General features: G+C 39.3%; 1 protein-coding gene across 2 annotated transcripts in view; it reads left to right on the top strand.

Annotated features, from left to right (window-relative positions):
* TESK2 (testis associated actin remodelling kinase 2) overlaps positions 1-18,428 on the top strand; it is a 79,415-nt gene that overhangs the window by 47,557 nt on the left and 13,430 nt on the right. The window contains exons 1-3 of one of the 2 annotated variants that reach the window (XM_033516312.1): positions 1,554-1,622; positions 6,365-6,511; positions 16,671-16,753. In XM_033516312.1, the coding sequence (XP_033372203.1) occupies positions 1,569-1,622; positions 6,365-6,511; positions 16,671-16,753 (284 nt within the window). In that variant the 5' untranslated portion in view covers positions 1,554-1,568. Of the gene's footprint in view, positions 1-1,553; positions 1,623-6,364; positions 6,512-16,670; positions 16,754-18,428 lie in introns of those variants that run through there. The other variant, XM_015636687.3, reaches the window with a different exon arrangement.

Here is an 18,428-nt window from a genome sequence, read left to right as displayed (position 1 = left end):
GCTAATTTATGCCATATCCCAGATTCTTATCTGCACTGAGACTGGGCTCCACTTAGAATCCAAATGGTTGTGACTTCAGATTATAAATGCAGGGTTTTTTGTTAGGCCGTCTTTGCTTTCTGTTTTTTTCTGCTAATATAATTACAGGAAAAGTGGTTATCAAGGTCAGTTTGTATAGATATACTGGGAGTGTTTTCCGGTTCCAACAAAATAACCTTATTTCCTGCAGTGTTTCAGACCTGAGTATGAGTGAGCATCCATAAAACTTCCTTCATCCATATGGGTTGCAGCAGTGCATTGTTGCTATGTGCCACAGCTGAAGCCTTACCAACAAGAATCTGTTTGTAGCAGCAGGCAGCCAAGTGAACATTACGTTTTGATTGAATGAAATTACAGAAAAGGGCTACATTCAGCATACTGACCATAAGAGCTGTTGGAATTAGAGAATTAAAGGAAGACAAATCTTGCTGAATTCTTTTCCATGCCAACGCTTGAATGTTTGGAATGCAACAAATGGTTTTCATTACAGCTCCTTCCTGAGTTAGTGCATGTTAATTCTTGTTTGCCCTTATAAAAGAAGCCATGCCTGTACATGCCTTTTCACAAGGAGAAGCCAATGAATTAATCAATGCCGCAACTGACATAGAAGAAGAAACAGAAGTAGATCTGTTGCATTTCTTGGTTTTTGGTTCTGAGTTGGGACGAGTTACCAGGCTATAGCAGTTGACAAAGCTGACACTTTCCTCTCTGAATAGCTGGCACTTAAAAATTTTATTTTAATCCTGTAACGGTTAACACCTTTAAAGAAAATACATAATTTTTTATTAAAGAACACGATTGCTTATATTGGTAGAATAGCAGAAGAGAAATTGATTTTAGGTTACAGATTCTGTTCTTTCAGTTTTCAGGAACAGGAAAGTAAAGGGGCCTTCAGATGAAGACTTCTGGCTTTGCTTCTGTTCTTTCAAACAAGCTGTTTTTCCAAACCACTTGTACCCTTCTGATCCCTCATGAACAAGTTCGAGCTTTATTCTGAAATGTGTTCGCTTCACCCATGTTCTCCTTCAGTACTTGTATGTTTCTCCCTGGCAACATTAGTTGACCTGCTGACCAAAAGTATACTCAGACACAGCCCAAATTCAATATCCAACTTGTTCTGTTTCAATGGTTAATTTATTTTGTTTGATACAATCAATGGAAATGGAAGGTTACTGCTCAGAGGTATTTGGGTCAGGTGGTTTTGTAGATTTTTAAATTATGGAATTTTTAACAACTGGAGGTCTGTGAACCAACTTCAATTTTTTTTTAAAAAAAGTCAGTTTAATCTCATAATCAATCTCAGTGTATCAACTTGTAGTATCTCATATTGTGGTTTTGAACACAGTGATACTGTCTTTCTTTTCCAGTTCTGCTCAGCTGAGACTAATGAAAACAGTCTGGGGAAAGGTGAAAGCTTCCAGTCCTTCCACTGTAGCTAATTATGCCACTTGTGACAGAGGGGTACATTGGCTTGCACAGAAGCCAGAAGCCTTCAGAGAAGTCATTTAAAAGACTCCAGAGTGTGACAGATGACTGTTAAACATATGAGAACTGAAGATGAGGTTGTGTCTTCCTTGAGACAGGTGGTTTAAAATTGGTTTTAAACTTCTGCAGAAAGCTTAGTGAAAAGCTCTCAACTTTCTTTTATTAGCATGAGAGTTACCTTCTTAACTTCCAGCATTAGAAATTATACAAATGTGCAAGCTCTGTCTATTTTGGCACTCTTTAATGCATTTATCAGTAGTGTCTGCAATACTTGATTTTGCTTTCCAGGCCTCCCTTCAGAGTACAACTCCTTATTCTGGGTTTTGCTCTGGTATCTGTCTTGCTTCTCCATGCAGAAGGTGCTACTGCCACAATTATAGTTTCTCTTTCCTCCTGCATCTCAACCTGTTTCTTCAACAACTATGGGATTTCGCAGTGTGTTCATTTGTTGCTATCTCAATGTTTGTCTTGTGGTGTTTTGGGTCCTTGGAGCTCTTACTCTTTACTTGCCTCATTTGGTTTGTCACTTTAAATGCACTCTCCACACCTACTTTTCTTAACCACTTAATGCCTCATCTTTGGCAACATTTGGCCAACGGTAGAGGGGTGTCTTGTGGTTATTTGTTGCTTTTTAAATGACAGGCAGTGACATTTAAAGTCAACTAAATAGCAGACCAACTTTTTTTTTTTGGCTTTCCTGTGCAGTATCTGTTGACTTATTTATATCAGACCTACACACTGAAACAGCATTGGTTTTCAAAAAAGCATTGCAATTCCCATCAGTCTTCCTGCTCAGACTTGGCAATATTTGGAGTCTTTGTTTTTGAGGAATAACTACTAGACTTGTGTGAAACTGATGTGCCTTTTCTTTAAAAGCGTCTAGTTCTCATATTAGTGTTTAAACTTCTATTTTGAATTTTGAAGCTAAAATCTGGCAGCTGAAGTTGGGTATAATCTGACAGCTGAAGTTCATTATTAGTCTATTGAAATGAAGCATGTAATGCTGTGCTTAAGTACCGTTATATGCTGAATTTCTATCCATTCTTCATTTCATATGCTTGAGTCTGATAACGTGACTGCAACTGTGTTACAAGGCAACAGTCCTATTATACTGATTTTAGGTTAAAGTAGCATGACTGTTGTATAGGGATAAGTTATGCACTGCTGCTGCTGGATTTAATAGCAGTAAATGATATCATCAGAAACCCCTTCAAGGTTCTTTGATCCAGAAATCATCTGTGCTTGTCTGAGCTTCTGAGTAACTTGTCCTTCAAAGAGGCTACTGCCCTCTTTGTTTATAACATTTGGGAGAGGTACCAGAAATGCAGTTTAGCTGAACATTTGTTTTCACAACTAAAGTATGAGCTCTGACCTCGGATTTTTTAAGGAAAGAATATTTCTGTGGGCTGAGATGCCAAGATCTTTTAAACCAGTGTTCAATTTGCTGTGTTAAATTGTAGTAAATGCAAAAATAAACAACCTATCTCTGTTGCTTTCAGACTGGCAACCAGATAAACTGGCTGTTGGTGTCCAGTTACATGGCAGAGAAGTAGCATGAGGAATAATGGGTAGCTGTTTCACTGCAACCTGATGATACAGGGTTTGAAAAGGTCTGAACACTGCTCCATTTAGCTGTGATGTCTCTTAAGAATTGTAGTGCCCTTTGCTTTCATTGTCATAGCCTGGTCAGATCTGTTCCAATTGCTTGTGGACTTGTGTTGTTGTTGTAGTAGTATAATGCTTTGAGATAATGTGGGTGCTGTATGCTTACTGTACCAATACTGCGTCAGGGACAAAATAAAATCCAGTGTTCTCTTTGGGAGAGGTGCATTTTCTGTCCTTCAGGATATTCTTACCACACAGAGCTGATTTGTGCCAGTAAGAGATTTAGAACAAGTATTTTTCTCTTTCAGTTGCACTGGCAATTAGGAAGTAATGTACATACTTTTGTGTCTGTCCTGAAAAGGCATTGTTGAAGTCCTCTGAAAAAAATAGGCCATCAGGCTGACTGTTTGCATTATCAGCCTGAATGACTGGAAGAATTGGATTACTTGCATGAGCACTGTGCAGTGCTTGCCTTAGGAACAATTCAGGTCTCTGCATGCAAATATTACCTGCTAGCCAACTAAAATCTGAGATCAACTAAAGCCTTAAAGATGTCTAGGAAAATCTTAGTCCAATTGAGTTACTTGATTAGCCTTACTTGCTTCATAGGCATAGAAATTAGAGCCAAAGGCAGAACTCACATCTCTGATAAATGAGGGCTGGGTGGCAGTTTTGGAAAGGAGGCCTGGTAGGTTTTGTAGATGTGCTGGAAACAGGTTTGACTGTCACTTTTGTAGCTTGTGCGTGCTGTGTCCAATGTGTGTGTCAGCTGTCACCCAGCCCATGCTAGGATCTAGTCTTTGCAGTTAAGATGGGTGAATGACTCTGCGAGCCAGTTTGAGTGGGAGAGTGCTGCAGGAATGGATATATTGGATGCACTTAACTAATATGGCAACAATGGATCAAATCAGTAGGCTGCTGTATTGAAAAGAAAAGCAAGAGCATGCTCGATATAGTAGCCAGCTATTGTTCCATCTCACTGTGTGTGTCAATACTCTTAGGGGCTGCTTGTTTATTAGCATTTCTGTAGCAATTTGTGTCATGGAATGGCACAGTTCAGAGAGCAGAAAATAGAAGCTAGGTCAGTGATTCCCTCCCCCCTTGCATTGTCTTTCTGATGAATTCAAATATAGTGGTGCTTTATGGACAGTCTGTTACTGGCCTGTCAGAAAGGTGAAATGGTTTGGGATAATTTTTAAGTTTCATTTTATAATTAAGTTATTCAGCCAGGTGCTTTGGTGCTTTCTGTTCCAGGTTGGTCAGTATTGTTCTGATTTTAACATGACTGGATGAGAAGTGCTGTTCACACTGTTTTGAGGAGGCTGGGAATAAATAAGATGTTACTGTAGAATTTTTAGTTGCTATTTTTTCCTTAAGCACGATAGCACTTTATGCTGGAAAAAAAAATAGTTTTATTGAACATGGGTTTTGATTGGGTGTTTTGTTTTTTTTTCTTGTGTGCTCTATAAGGTCATCTAGCTCCCTTAGGGGTTCAGATAAAAGAAATGAGAAAGATCAAAGCTGGAAAAGCTCAAAGCAGCATTGTTTCCAACATTGAACCAGGTTGGCTGCAGCTTTAGTTGGTCTTGAAAACCTCCAAGGATGGAGATTGCATAGCCTCAGAGTGACCTGTTGCAGAGCTGCTCTGCTCTCCTGGCACATGAACTCCTAGCACAAGGAACAGGTTGTTTTGGAGAGAAGGGGGGTCGTGCCCTTGCCTGCCGGTGAAATGCGTTCTGTGCATGGGCTGGGATGAGCCCCATTCCTGAGGGATGCACACAGGAGCCCCTGGCTGCTTTTGGAGCCCCCTCCCAATGGGCTCCGTGCCAGGTAAAATCGCTTTGTGCCTCCTCTGCCCTGAGAGTTTTGCCTCTTAAAATAGTTACCTGTGGAATCTGTGTATCTGCTGGAAGGGTTTTCAGAATCCACCGGTGAGATCAGCAACAGGTGGATCCGAGCTGTAAGCAAGATGCTGTTTCTTGCAGACTGTTTAGGAGGTGACCTGTGACTCCCAGACTTACCAGTAGAATCCAGCTTGTGCGTGTTCTTTCCTTGCTGTGGCACAGCCTTGGGATATCAGCTACATCCATCCACACTGCAGAGTGTATGGCTCATGTTTGCCTCATGTCCCAGGCTCCAAGACACAAAGAAGAGCAACAAAATACGAGCACGTTCCATGTTGCTGAAATAACAAGAGCTGCAATTAATTTTTTTTATTTTTATTTTTTAAATGAGAATGGTGCCACATGTTTTGTCCAAGTGAATGACGCAGGAAAGTCATTTGAGAGAGAGTTGGAGACCTGCATGGCACAGAGAAGTGAAGTTGGTGCAGTCTGCTGTAGGGATACACACATGGGCCAGGCTTGGGAGCAAATTGTCCTGTCTGCTTCACTTGGATTTCCCTGACAGAAGTCAAGGTTTTCCTTCTGGAGTGAGCTATTCTTTTTGCCTGGTCACTGATGGGTGACTGGGGCTGGGAGTGTAACAAGGAGCTGTTTAAATACTACATATGCTGGTATATACATAGAGCATAAGGTACGCTGCTGAAATGATTATTTGAACTCTGGAGTTTCCATGTCTTAACCTGGGCTGTATTACTTAGTATCATTTGGGTGCTACTTTGTTTCACTATCCCTTGTAGCATTTATCTTTTACTTAATGTGCTTTCCTTTTCCTGAGGGCTGCCGTTTGATGGGGTTGATGTAGCACTGAACACAGTGGGAATCATATTGCTGATTAGAACTTGTAGATACAGCAGTGGAAAAATAGAACTTACAGCAGCACATTGTAATATTTTTCTTTGATGCCGTTTCAGTTTAAGGAAACTGGGAACTTGATCAGGCTCCATGACCTACACTTGGATGTTTAGCTCTGCCTTTGTTGATTAATTCTATATGAAAGTCAGATCTGCTTAGGTTTTTTTCCCCCTAATTTTCCTCAAGCTGAAATGAGAGGGTGATATGATATTGTAGGTGTTTCTGACAGGTCTCTTTAAATCATAGAGTTAATACAGTGGTGGCTGTTGCATCTTTAACATAAGGGCATTGGTAGAGGTGGTGAAGGGAGATGTTTTCAGCTTCTCTTGATCTGCAAACTTTGTGCCTGCCAAGCTCATATGAAAAAAGCATTTTAATGTGTAACTGAGCTGAGGTCATTTGTTGTAATGGTGTATTTTACTTTCCTGACAAAATACTAAGTTAAATAATAAATTACAAATGTTGCTTTGTCTTTTCAGTACATCAATTGTGGTAACCTGGAACAGCTACTAGATGGCAACCAGCATCTGCCCTGGACAGTGAGGGTGAAACTGGCATATGACATTGCTATGGGAATCAGTTATCTTCACTATAAAGGCATTTTCCACCGAGACCTTACATCCAAGGTACCGTTTATAAAATTAAGGGAATTTCCTAACAAAGCTACTGTAAATGTTTGTTGGGCTTTTCTCCCTTCCTCCATTCCATGCAGAGAATTACTATTATATAAGGTGTGATCTAAGACATTTTGAGAAACAAATTGAAATGCAGCTTAGAGAATTAAAACTTTCCTCAAAACATTTGTAGTTTTATGGAAACTAGAGAAATTATTATCATGAGGGAAGATCATCCCTTAAATGAGTTCAGATTAGGATTTCTCATAAAGCAGCTGCAGAGGTTTTTTTAGTTCTGAATTGTGGTTCAGTAAAGTATTTAAATCCCTTGATAATTAAGCACAACAATCTAACATTTGGAACAGGTTAATCATATAAAGAACCCAAACTGAGGGGATTATTACAAACACACTTCAAAAATCTCCTTGTTGTTTTTGTTTCCTTGTGTATTTCACAAATCTTCTGTAGGAAGAGCGACCTTTCATTACTAATTCTGCATTAAGTGTTGTGTACAATCCTGGTTTATGTTTCTTTCATTTTTAAAGTCAGTAAGATCAAAATAGTTTGCCTAAACTTTTCAAATTTTGAAATTTCCTCCAGAATAATATATCAGTGGCAGAGTTTTTAATGGACATAGACTTATTTTTTCTAGTTGCTTTGGTGACAACTTGTATGAATTTAGTTGGCTGAAGTAGCTGGATAAGTCAAGCTCAGCTAGAAATATTGCCATAGGAGCATTAAGATGTGTGAGCAGATTGTCCCAGTATTCACACTGGCTCTTTACCACCCATTGCAGCCTGTGCTGAGGGCTTTGCTGTCTGTCTGTCCTGTTGTCTGGTGCTAATGAGCTGGTTTAAACTCACTGGGGGCCTGCAACATGGGGGTCCTTCAAAACTGTTCTTGAGAAGGCTTCATCGAGTAATTTCAATCAGAAGCATCCAGAAGAATATTAATTTTGTCTAAAAGGAATTATTTTTTAGGGTTAGAAACAGTTTTTAAAATAAAATCACTAGAGTGTGTTTGTCAATGAGGCTACTAGTCCTTCATCCACTTTTAGGGTTTTTTTTAAAGCTTCCTTAGTGCAGTGTTAAACAGATGTAGAATGTGCATTTAGTCAAGGTGAAAAAAGTTCAGCTGGTAGATGAAAGAAGTATTTTGGTGAAGTCATACTTTCTTGGCTGTTCTTTCAAGTGAAGGACACTGAATTCTGTAAGGAAAAATATCAAATTTATGAAAAATGCCCAGACTGGGAGTTGTGTCACTTTGATATGATACACTCAGAAAGCTCCATTTCAGTCACCTTAGAGTGTGCAGGTAAGAGATGCATAAAAATATCTGAAAAGACAACTTGGTGTTCCCCTTTCTTTTTCAGTTGAGGATGTAGTTTAGTGTATTTAAGAGTAGAATTACTGCAAGGAACCAAATAACTAAGGAGAACTCAGTGCCTGCAGCATTTATTGTAACGCATTCTGTGATGATCAGTCATATGAAAATCCAGTTCCTGGGATCCCTGTGAATGCCTTTGTTCCAAGCTTTACATAACTGTATGTCATTCTCTGGAGCTGCTCTGCCAATGGTTCAATGTTATCTATTGTTGAATGCCAATTGTTTAGAAAGCTACACCCACTGGGAGGAGTGTGGGATGTCCCAGCAAGAGCAAAACTCATCAGAGGCCACGGGAAGTAGTTAAGGTTATTCAAAAACAAATGAACAACAAATCAAACCCTAAGAATTAACTAGAAGTTATGATATATGTTTCCTAGCACTACAGTTAGAGTATCTGTGTATGGGCCACATCGGAAGCTGTCAGCTTTAAGAGTGATATGGAAAACTGATGACAGCTATGATCTGTATTTTTCAATTTCTTAGGGATTTTTGTGTTGTTTTGTTTATTTTAAAAGTTTAATTCTTTTTTTTTTTACGTGATGTGTGCACTTCCCTTTTTCTGTCTGGAAAGGAAGTAGACTAAATACCTGGCCTTAAACACTCACCTTAAACTATTCATGAATTTTATTAGCATATTAAGGTATTGATGAAATAAACTTTAAATCTATTGGGAAACTACTCCTCTTTTGGGCAAATGTTTGCCCTGCTGGCTGGCTAAGTTTTTGAAAAATAAATTTGTTCCAAATCAAAACAATGAAGATAACCATAGGAAAAACCTGTCACTGAAATTCTCAGTTCTCAGATTATGGCTTTTGGCTACTGCTTGAGAAGATGCCTTGGCTTTTACCAGGTTTGTACTGGTGATAGGATGAGTTGTCTTCATTACTACTAGTAAGTAGTCAGTGTGTGTGAGCAAGCTGAAGGATGCTTTTCCTTGGCAGAGAACTTGGATTGAGCAAGGGCAAATTTAATACTATTCTTTATTGACCTTCTTTCTTCAGTAAACTTCATTAACTGATGGGATGGCTTTATTATTCAAATGAAGGCAAAGACAAGGGTTTAGACATCTGAAAAAGTCAGAACAGGCTGAGTTTGCAAGGTGGGAGAGTAGAGCATTTTTCCATGAAACTTGCTGGCCTTGACTGAAGTGAGCAGAATGAAACTGGGAGTTTCTATGCAGGAATGTCTCCATGTTTTACATGTTACACTTAGGACAATACCCCACTGCAAACTGTCCCTTCAATTATGAATTTTACTCATTTTAATTAATTTAGATCCATACTTCTGCCTTGCTGTTTCTGGCAAACTTCTAATTCCTGCAGCTTCCTGGAGTGGATGGTGTTATAAATTTTACTGTGTCAGTTATGGCAGCAGAGTTGCCTTGCTCTTAGCATTATATGTGTCAATGTACTTGATGCCTAACAATTTAAAGAAAGAAAAGTTCCTGTCTCCTGCCAATCTAAGATTGGAAAATAAGTGAGTTGGGCCATTAGTATATAGCAGGGTGATCTATCTTCCTAATTGCACCATGTGGAACAGAGGAACAGAACAGCATTGATACTGCAGGAGGCCAGAGGGAAGAATGGCAGAGAAGAGTAGATGTAGGTCATTATAGTCGATGTGACAGCCCACGGGAATGTCAGCCCTCATATCCCACTGGTGCCCTTTCCAATGTCCTTCTGTCAAAAAGAGAGGCAGTGCTTGTTAGAAGGGATGTGCTGCCCCGACAGCCGCTGCTTCCCCACGTCATGAGCAGCTCGGTGCCTGGGCTCTGGGCTCGGCCTGCTGTAGCTGATCAGACTGAACTGCCCTGGTTGATAGCAACAGCCTGGCTTGAATCTGTCAGAAGGTACGAGTGGTCAGTCTGGCCATTTGCAGCCTGCATGGAAGAGGGGTATGGGCAGAGTGACTTGGACTTTTTATAGGCCAAGAAATATGGTGTCTGCACTTTTGACTTGTCATGAAAAGATTTATGTGGAAATGAAGCTATAGATTGGTTCTGACAGCCAGCCTCGTTGGCTTGTTCCCTGACCCCTATCCATATCACCACAAACCCCATGAATTATTTTTCATTGGGGCCTCACTGAGTGTGCAGGAGGAGGATTTGCATCCTGGAATCATAGGAATTTTCTTCATCTTTCAGTGATTCTCAAGGAGCTCTGGTTATTAATTTTAATTCTGAAAATCTTAGTCGAAGAAGATGCAATCATTAAAACAGAAATCATATTGTGAAAGTGTTTCAATAGAAGAATTGTGATGTATTTTTTTCTCAGTTTGACTTGGTTTTACAGCATTCTGGCTGTTGTAACTTACAGTTAAAATAGCCATGTCTGGGGAAGAAGTATCCAGCCTGGAAAAAGAATATAGCAAAATCCCTTTGTATCTCACCCCTCAAAACAAACATGTCATTGCTACACAGAGTTTCTTCAACACTTTGTTTATGCCGTATTTGCACTGCATTCAAATCCTGCTCTGGAAACACTATTGATTTCCTTGTCAGCTTATGCAAGTGACTGTCCTAATACAAGTAAAATTATACTTACAGTGCTTCCGAGATGAGGGAGGTAAATAAGGTGATTCTTTATTATAACAGATTAATAACAAGAATATTGGTGAATATTGGGTATGTGCCTCTAAGACTTTGAAGTATTTGCATTTTGTGTTCAAGTTCAAAGAAGTATGCTTGCTGGCCTCAGAGGCAGTTTGAAACATTGAAGCATTTGTAAAATAGTCAGGTTTGACCCCTGGAGGCAGAGAAGGCACAAGATAAGTAACAATCTGTGAAAGATTTTGCTAAGGTAGCTTCCTTGTTACAGAATCCTTCTGTGATGCTGTGGGAGGCCAGAATCCCAGGGCAACACTGCAGTAGTCTTAACCACAAGACAGAAGAGCTTCATTTGCAGTCCAGGCTTTCCTTTCATATCTTCTCAGCCTTTCTGTCACCCTGCTGTTTCAGTGGGAGGAGTGGTGAGAGTCCTGAAAGTAGTGGTCCAAGTGTTTTATGTACAGCCCCAATTCACCATTAGCATGAGTCCTTTGTGTGTATTAAAACACATGGATGCCAGGTGGAAAATGGTGTGATCATGTAATTAAGGATGTTACCTAAATATGTATACATAAGGGGAAAAGGGAAAGTTGTTGCAGAAGTTCTACATTCCATCCTTCATGCAATATTAATTTTTATGTGGTGTTTGTTGTGTACAACTTCCTACCAGTTTTGGCAAAAATGGTATTCTGCTCTTCGTTTTAGAGTTGGAAGCTTGGGATTCATGGCAAGGGTGTCTGTTGCTTTAGTTACTACAGTAACCAATAAATGAAGTATTTTTAATTTATATCTGTTGCTACTTTAGTATTGCTAAAACACATTGCATGTTTTTGCTATGGAGGAGGAATGGGGAGGGTAACAAGAGAGATTCTTTGGTAGTGAGCAGTGAACATCCAGGAATCTGCCCAGTTTTCAAGGACTGATACCACCTGCTCTGTTACCATCCAATCCTTTCTGCTAGCATACAATGCCAGTCTCTGCTCAGGCATTTATTTCATCCTTGTTCATAGGGTTTTTTCTCTTCTTTTTGTTCCCAGTTCCTGCCCCCCAACCTTATTGATCAAACTCCTAGTCTGGCTGACTTTATTTACTCTCTTCCTATTGTTCCTGCTTGATGCAGGACTATCCAGTCTATATTTGTGTTTTGGTCTTTAGTGTGTTTAGCCATAGTATGTTTAGCCTCTCTCCACGTTCTGCAGCTCCAGGTTAGCTCTGATCCCTGCCACTACCACCCATTTGCTGTACTTGCAGTTCTTCTGTCCTTGTAATAGTACTTGCTTCTTTTTCCCTGGCTCAGGACTCTGGTCTTGGTCCCTGCCAGTCTCTAGCTTGGGCATATTCTCTGTCTTGTCACTTTTGTCGTGCTCTCAAATTCCTCAGCAGCATATACTGTTCTCTCCCAGTCTACTCTCTGTAAAGGTGGCAAGGAGCATCTTATACAGAGGTCTCACCATGTTTCTAGTTGAGAACAGGCCAAATTCAGTATGATGCCATGGACTGATATTTTGACAGTTTATACCCCCTCCCTAAAAATCCACTACCAGAACTCTTGATTAAAAGCAAACAGGCAAACCTTCAAACAAATGCCTTTTAGTTTTGCAGAATTATGTATAATTGAAAACAAGGTTTTATAATCAATAGTAGGTTGTGAGCAGTTTTAGGGAACATTGTGAACTCCACTGATGATAAAATCTGTGAAGAAATTGTAATCTCTGGGCACATGCATATAAACACATGTGTATGTGTGTGTACTCGTGCCAACATCTGCTTTCACTTCACAGTGTGTAATGGCTCAGCCTTCTCTCATTGAGAGAGGAGCGGTCTCAGTTACTATGAGACAGAATCATGCATGTAAGCAATTACTGTGGATTATCTGATGTAACATAAATTCACTGCCTTTGGGCTTGAAAGTGACATGCCCTGACTTCCTATCTTGTGTGCTGTTTACTTCTTTAAAACAGTATAAACTGTGGGCTGTGAACAGCACCTTTGATAAGTTGGTGCTGCAGTTACAAGGCAAGGTCCCCTTTGTGCTGGAATAAGCTCATCTGGATATTTTGCACTGCAGGAGAGGGCTTGCACTGAAAAAATCAGCTGTTACAGATGGCTGTTTCTAATGTTGGTCTCAGTACTAAACTTCTATTGATTCTTCAGGAACCAAATGGAATCTCTCCCTTAAGCATAATAGTTTCGAAAGTGTATCTAGTACTGTGAACTTCCTGTTCTACACATTTAATTCTCAGTGGAGTTTCTCCTAGCGGATAGCACTCTTTAAACAGATGATACACCTTAATTGGCCCTTAAGTATATTAATTTGGTAGCAATCATCAGAAAGTTGCAAGTGACACTGCAGTGGCATTTCTGTGTTTTCTGGACTGCAGTGAAATCTCTGAGTTCAGCTTGTATGTAATATAAAAGAAAATATGGTGTTTCTTCATGAAAGCAACTTATTTTTAACTCTGAAACCCTTGAGTCTATTTTAATTTTTGTTTATGTAAAAGGGAGAGTAGAATATTGCATTCGTTTTCGGATTATGCTGTGCAAAGCAGATGTTAAGCTCCTGTAACACACAAAGGGGGCTTTATGTTATTTCACATCTGTCTGCATAAACAGCTCTGTTAACTCTTTCGGACTCATGTACAGAGCTCCTTGCCTCTATTAAGAGACTGCCTCAGGAATGACTGATGAGGTCCCTATTTTGGGAGGAAAAAAAAAACCCCAAAAACTCAACTGAAGTCAAATACTGCCCTCTTTCACTGTGGGAGCTGCCAAAAGAAAGAACATCCCTGTCTGTAGAGGTCTGGAAAGAAATAAAAAAAAGGTCACCAAGTTTTATTGCCTTGCAGATTATACAAATAGTGCGATAGTAAGTCAAAAGTGCTTTCTCAAAGTTCATGAAGTGAATCTGCTTGGCATTTCATTTCATGGGCAGTTGTTGAGAGACTCTTTGCACTAGTGAGGGGTTTGAACTCTTGCATCTCTGCTTTAAAGTCCATTAATAGAACTTCTTCATACCACACTGATGTACTATTTTTTTTACAGAAACTGAGAAGTATCACTTCATTAGAAGAAGCAGTGCAGTTTGTACTATTGTACTTTTCCTACTAAGATACCACATCTAGATTAAATTTAAAAGCTCTTTTAAACCTTTTATTTATATATATATTTAAACATTTTTATTTTTATTATAAATTCTGAAGCTTTGTCCCTTTTTGATCTTGATTTATCTTGTTGGTAGAGTGTGAATTCTTTCTATCTTTCATTGAGTGGACATGAACCACAGTGGGCTGCGTTATGTCACCTATTTGTGAATTGCATCTTAAATCTGGTAACCCCATTATCTGTGCTGTGTGTTTGGCACAGTGTTGTGTAATGGCATTACTAGGGTGGCAAGTGTGGAGAAGGAGTATGGTGGTGCTGAGGTTTCACCGTGTCTTCTTGGAGAATCTATGCACAGAATGCAGCTTTACCATCTGCACAACCTTGTCCCAGATGAGCAGTACAGGGTGGAGAAGTGACATCTGACCATGCTGGACTATGTAGAAAGGGTTTACTACTGATTTTGCTAGGAATGGGCTTTCATTCTTTCTGGGTTCCAGGAAATCAGTGCTTAGCTACGTAAAAATTTGCCCCAGATGAATTAAATCAGTTTAGTTTCACTACAGTGAGCATTTGTAGTGACACTGCAATTTTATTGTATGGTACATGTCATCTGCCTGTGGCTGATTTAAGTATGAATAAAAAAGTCACTCTTGTATTTGAATATGTATCCTAATGCATTCAAATTCACACTCAGCACTTCTTCACTTGCAAACAAAAGACAAGTGCCCACTAATGAGAGAGAAGAGTTTGTGCAGCCCACCACAGCAGAACACCTCAGCAGTGCTCTACAGCAGGAATGTTGCCCGAGGTTTTCCTCTGGTGCCTTGTCCTGATGGAGTGGCCTTTCTTGCAGGACCTGTGGGCCCCACAGCAGTGAGGTGTCTGTGCTGTGGGGTCTCTCCAAATGCTCGCACTGAAAGGGAGCCTGGCTCTGCTGTGGGCAAATCCTGCTCGTCAGGGAAGGGGCTCAGAGCTGTCAGGCAGCATTGATTTAATGTATGGTTTATCTAGGAATAACCTACTTGTATAATAGTTCAGTGCTGCACCTGAAAGCTGAGACTGCCTGGGGCTTGGTGGGGGGTAGGATTGTTCAGCTTCAGTTGATGTATCACTGTCTAACAGGATGCGATTAGATACTGGTAAGAAGCTGAAGGAATATTTGCTGTCAGGATGATGTTTCATTTAAGCTTCCTTTTCGTATCAAAGCAGCATTGTAAATTATGGTGGATCTTAAGATCAGTAGACAGATTTTTAGTTACGTTGAAAATAGTTCTAGTCGGGATGTAAATGTTTCCTCAAAATTTTGGAGACCAGTCATTATTGGAGAATAACAATAATCCATAAAACCCAGAAGGTAAAATTAAGTACTGCAGTCTTGCTTCTCAAAAGCAATAAAATGTAATCAAAAGTATAATCCAAGAAGGAAATCTACATTTTGAAACTACTGTCTATGAATTATTGTGGTTTTTTAAAAAAATGTTGAATTAAGAAACATAGTGTCTGAGATATCTATGGCAGAAAGGTAACCTGAATTTTTTTCTGCATAAAGTAGTATCAGCCTTCTTGAACACTGCAAAATCTTTGGTCCTCATGGACTTGTTTCTGTGTGGTATGCAATGAAATTCTACTTGTCTGAATCATTTGAGTAAGATTTTTCAGTAGTTTTATCCTTCTCAGTTTTTAGTCCACTTACAGTGACCAAATGTTTAAAGAGAGGCGAGCTGAATGAATGCACTCTTTGATAAAAGATAACAAAGCCCGAAACTGAGAAGCTTTGCTGCTCTTTGGGCAAGCACAGTTGATTTAACTTGGTACATGTTTATGAATCCCCAAACTAACTGTAGTTATTATACTTGAGTCATGGTAAACAAATAGAGCTTTGCATCTCAGGAGCCCGACGTATTTCAAGAGGTTGGCATGCATTTTCTTTACATGATCACAGGAGTGGCTCGCTTAACCTTTTAATTGGCAGGAAGAAAACTCACTTCATGGCCTGAGCCACAGTCTTCTCTGAATAATGTAAACAGTGATGACCTGAACTTGATCTTTTAGACAAGGGACTCACTTTTCTTGGTAGTTGCATTATACAGACAAACTAATGCGCTGGGGTCAGCGAGGGGCTTTTGTATATCCAGGCACAATAAAGCCAGAAAGTGTTTCCTGCTGTTTAGCTAATTAATGCAGGGTACCGCTCGGTAGGAGTCAGTGGGTTTGCTGCCTGTCACTGCTATTGTACTGCCCACAGAAGGATACAGAACAAGCATGTGGGAAAGGAATGAATTCTCTGTCTTGTTCCACCTATTGCAGGACAGAACAAAATGCAGGGAATCAGCTATCGATTCATTTGGTGAAATGGGAAAAGATGGAGTACTGGAATGGTCAAAGCGTATTTCTCAGAGTTGTAAATAAATAACAAAAAGAAATCGATATTATCCTGTGTGTGATGTGATGCTGTTAGAGCACAATTATCTGTGTGTCCTTAACTTGGCCTCCATCCTGACACTGGAGGGCACATCTGAAAGGAAAAGACTGACAGCATTTCCCTATTAGATTTTCTCTTAAATTACATCTTATGATGTACTGTAAAATAAAGAATTTTGAGACTCTAAAAGCACATATAATTTGGTCACATCTTACATTTTCTGATAGAAGTTTACTGCAAACCAAGGAGTTCCTTTTCAGTAGTTAATGTAGCAAAATAAATAATGGAATTTAGAGTCTGCTCTGATCTTGTATTCTGGTCAAGTACAGGCAAATTGTAAAGAGAAAATGTAAGGTGCCATAGTGAACAGCATGTATTGCATATTTGAGCATAAGGGAGCTAAATCACCTTAATTCTTGTTAAAACCTAGCAGGGTATGTGCTGCCTCTGGCTGCCTGCCTTCTCAGCAAGTTTTTAAGTGGATTATTAGCTAAGTGGAAGGCTGTTTGCAGCATCTTAAGTTTGACAGACATGTGATTGTGCAGGGAGAGGGTGGGGGAAAAGGGTTGTTGCTCTCAGACAAAAGCTTCTCATAGATGAATATCTTCCAAACTATATTTGTAGTCTTGTTTTATCTATTTTTAATCTGGAATGTTATAGAGGTTTCATGCCCAGACATTAACTCTTCTGTTTGGTTTTTGTTTTGTTTTTTCCAGAACTGCTTAATCAAACATGATGAGAATGGATATTCAGCAATAGTTGGAGACTTTGGTTTAGCAGAGAAAATTCCTGATCACAGGTATGTAAGCTAATCTAAATGGAGTGAGAGTTCTAGTACAAGTGCAGGTCAGAAGCTCCAGTGAGCCAGATCCCTGAGGCTGTTGTTACACTCTTGTACAGAATTTTCAAAAAATACCCTCAGTCTTCAGTCTGGAGCTGCAGGCCGGATAGCCAAAATATTCCAGCCTTAATTACTGTCCATTTTGATATTTAGTGGTGACATTTATTCTTCAGAAATGCTCCAATCACTAAAGGATTTGCTCAAGCTTTTTGGTAGACCTTTGGTATACCTTTTAAGCTGGTATTTGGGAATTTGGGGTTTAAATAAACCTGAAACACAAAGCAAACACAAAAAGACTATCCAGTATTCTGGATTGGGATGATTTTGTAATAAATGTCATTCATTGATTTCAAGCAACTTTAGCTTCTTTGCACTTTCATAAACAATATTAAGTGGTATTCAAGCATTATTCTTATTTAACCACTGGGTTATTTTTTAAGATCCAAGATTACAACAGAGTAAAATAAAATTAATTATAAAATTACTGCCTAACAGTAGCTCACCATTTTCTTTTCCCGAGGATGAAATTATAATCTTAACTCATTTGAGGAATGCACAGGGGACTGTCACAAGCTATTGTCACAAGCCATTGTCACAATTGAAAATAGTCCTTTTGTCATCCCTCCATTAGAGAGATGAAGGACAAGGATTTCATTGTTCTCTCTATATATTGACTTGTGTATTGCAGAGTATTCTGACTGTGAAATGTGCTGTCAAATTTTCTCCAGTGTGTGCTTCTGCGTCAAATAAACAAAAGCTTTCCAGCGCTTCTGACTGCAAAGAAAACAAGAAAAGTTGATCTCAGCTATGTACAGTTTTTAAACTGTACATATCCTAAAACCATATATTGAGAGATCTGAAGGCTTACATTAATATTGGTGAAATAGACATTGGCTATCAGTAGTTTTTAAATTAAGATATTTGCTTTGTTAAGCTTTTAGATCCACTATCTTGTAGCTGCTGTGGAGCACCCTGTGAGGTGCTGAAAGCCTCAACTGTGTTCAGATGAGCACATCACAAAATCAGTAACACTACAGGTGCCTTCCTTAAGGTGTCCTTAATACCCAGCTTTGAGATGCCCTGAAAGCTGAGATTATAATTACTGTAGCTTGAGACCAAAACCAGTAACATAATGGAATTGCTAAATTAGCCACTATTTTGTTTTTATCTAGTTTTACTTCCATTTTCAAATGCAGCTTTGTTCTTTCCAGTTTGCTGGTAACAAGCTGTGCTACTTTGAGGCCTTCAGAGGCCTTTTCTTTTTTGAATAGCAATTCCCTCAAGATCAGCTGGGGGACAGGCTGGAGCTTTCTTAAGACCCCAGTATTCAGCTTTATGGATACTGCAGGTTTTTCAAATTGGATCTATTCTGATTACTTTTAATTTTTCCATATTAAAGGATTCATCTGGTCCATCTTGATCTTTAATATTTTTTAAACACAGTTTTCAGATCTTTATTATTTTAATAATAAATAAGTTTGACTTCATTCAGAGCAGCATTTACACATAGGGATGGATACCTGCATATCTTGCTGGATGAATGGTGAACTTGGCATCTAGCCTGAAACTGATGTCCACAAACCTTTTCATGTATAGATGAAAGAGTCAAATCTGCCAAGAGTTAGGTAATAAA

The sequence above is a fragment of the Parus major genome, chromosome 8 (genome assembly GCF_001522545.3).
Source record: "Parus major isolate Abel chromosome 8, Parus_major1.1, whole genome shotgun sequence".
Classification (NCBI taxonomy): Eukaryota; Metazoa; Chordata; class Aves; order Passeriformes; family Paridae; genus Parus; species Parus major.
Note: the sequence above shows the minus strand (reverse complement) of the source record. Positions and strands in the feature narration are given on the sequence as shown.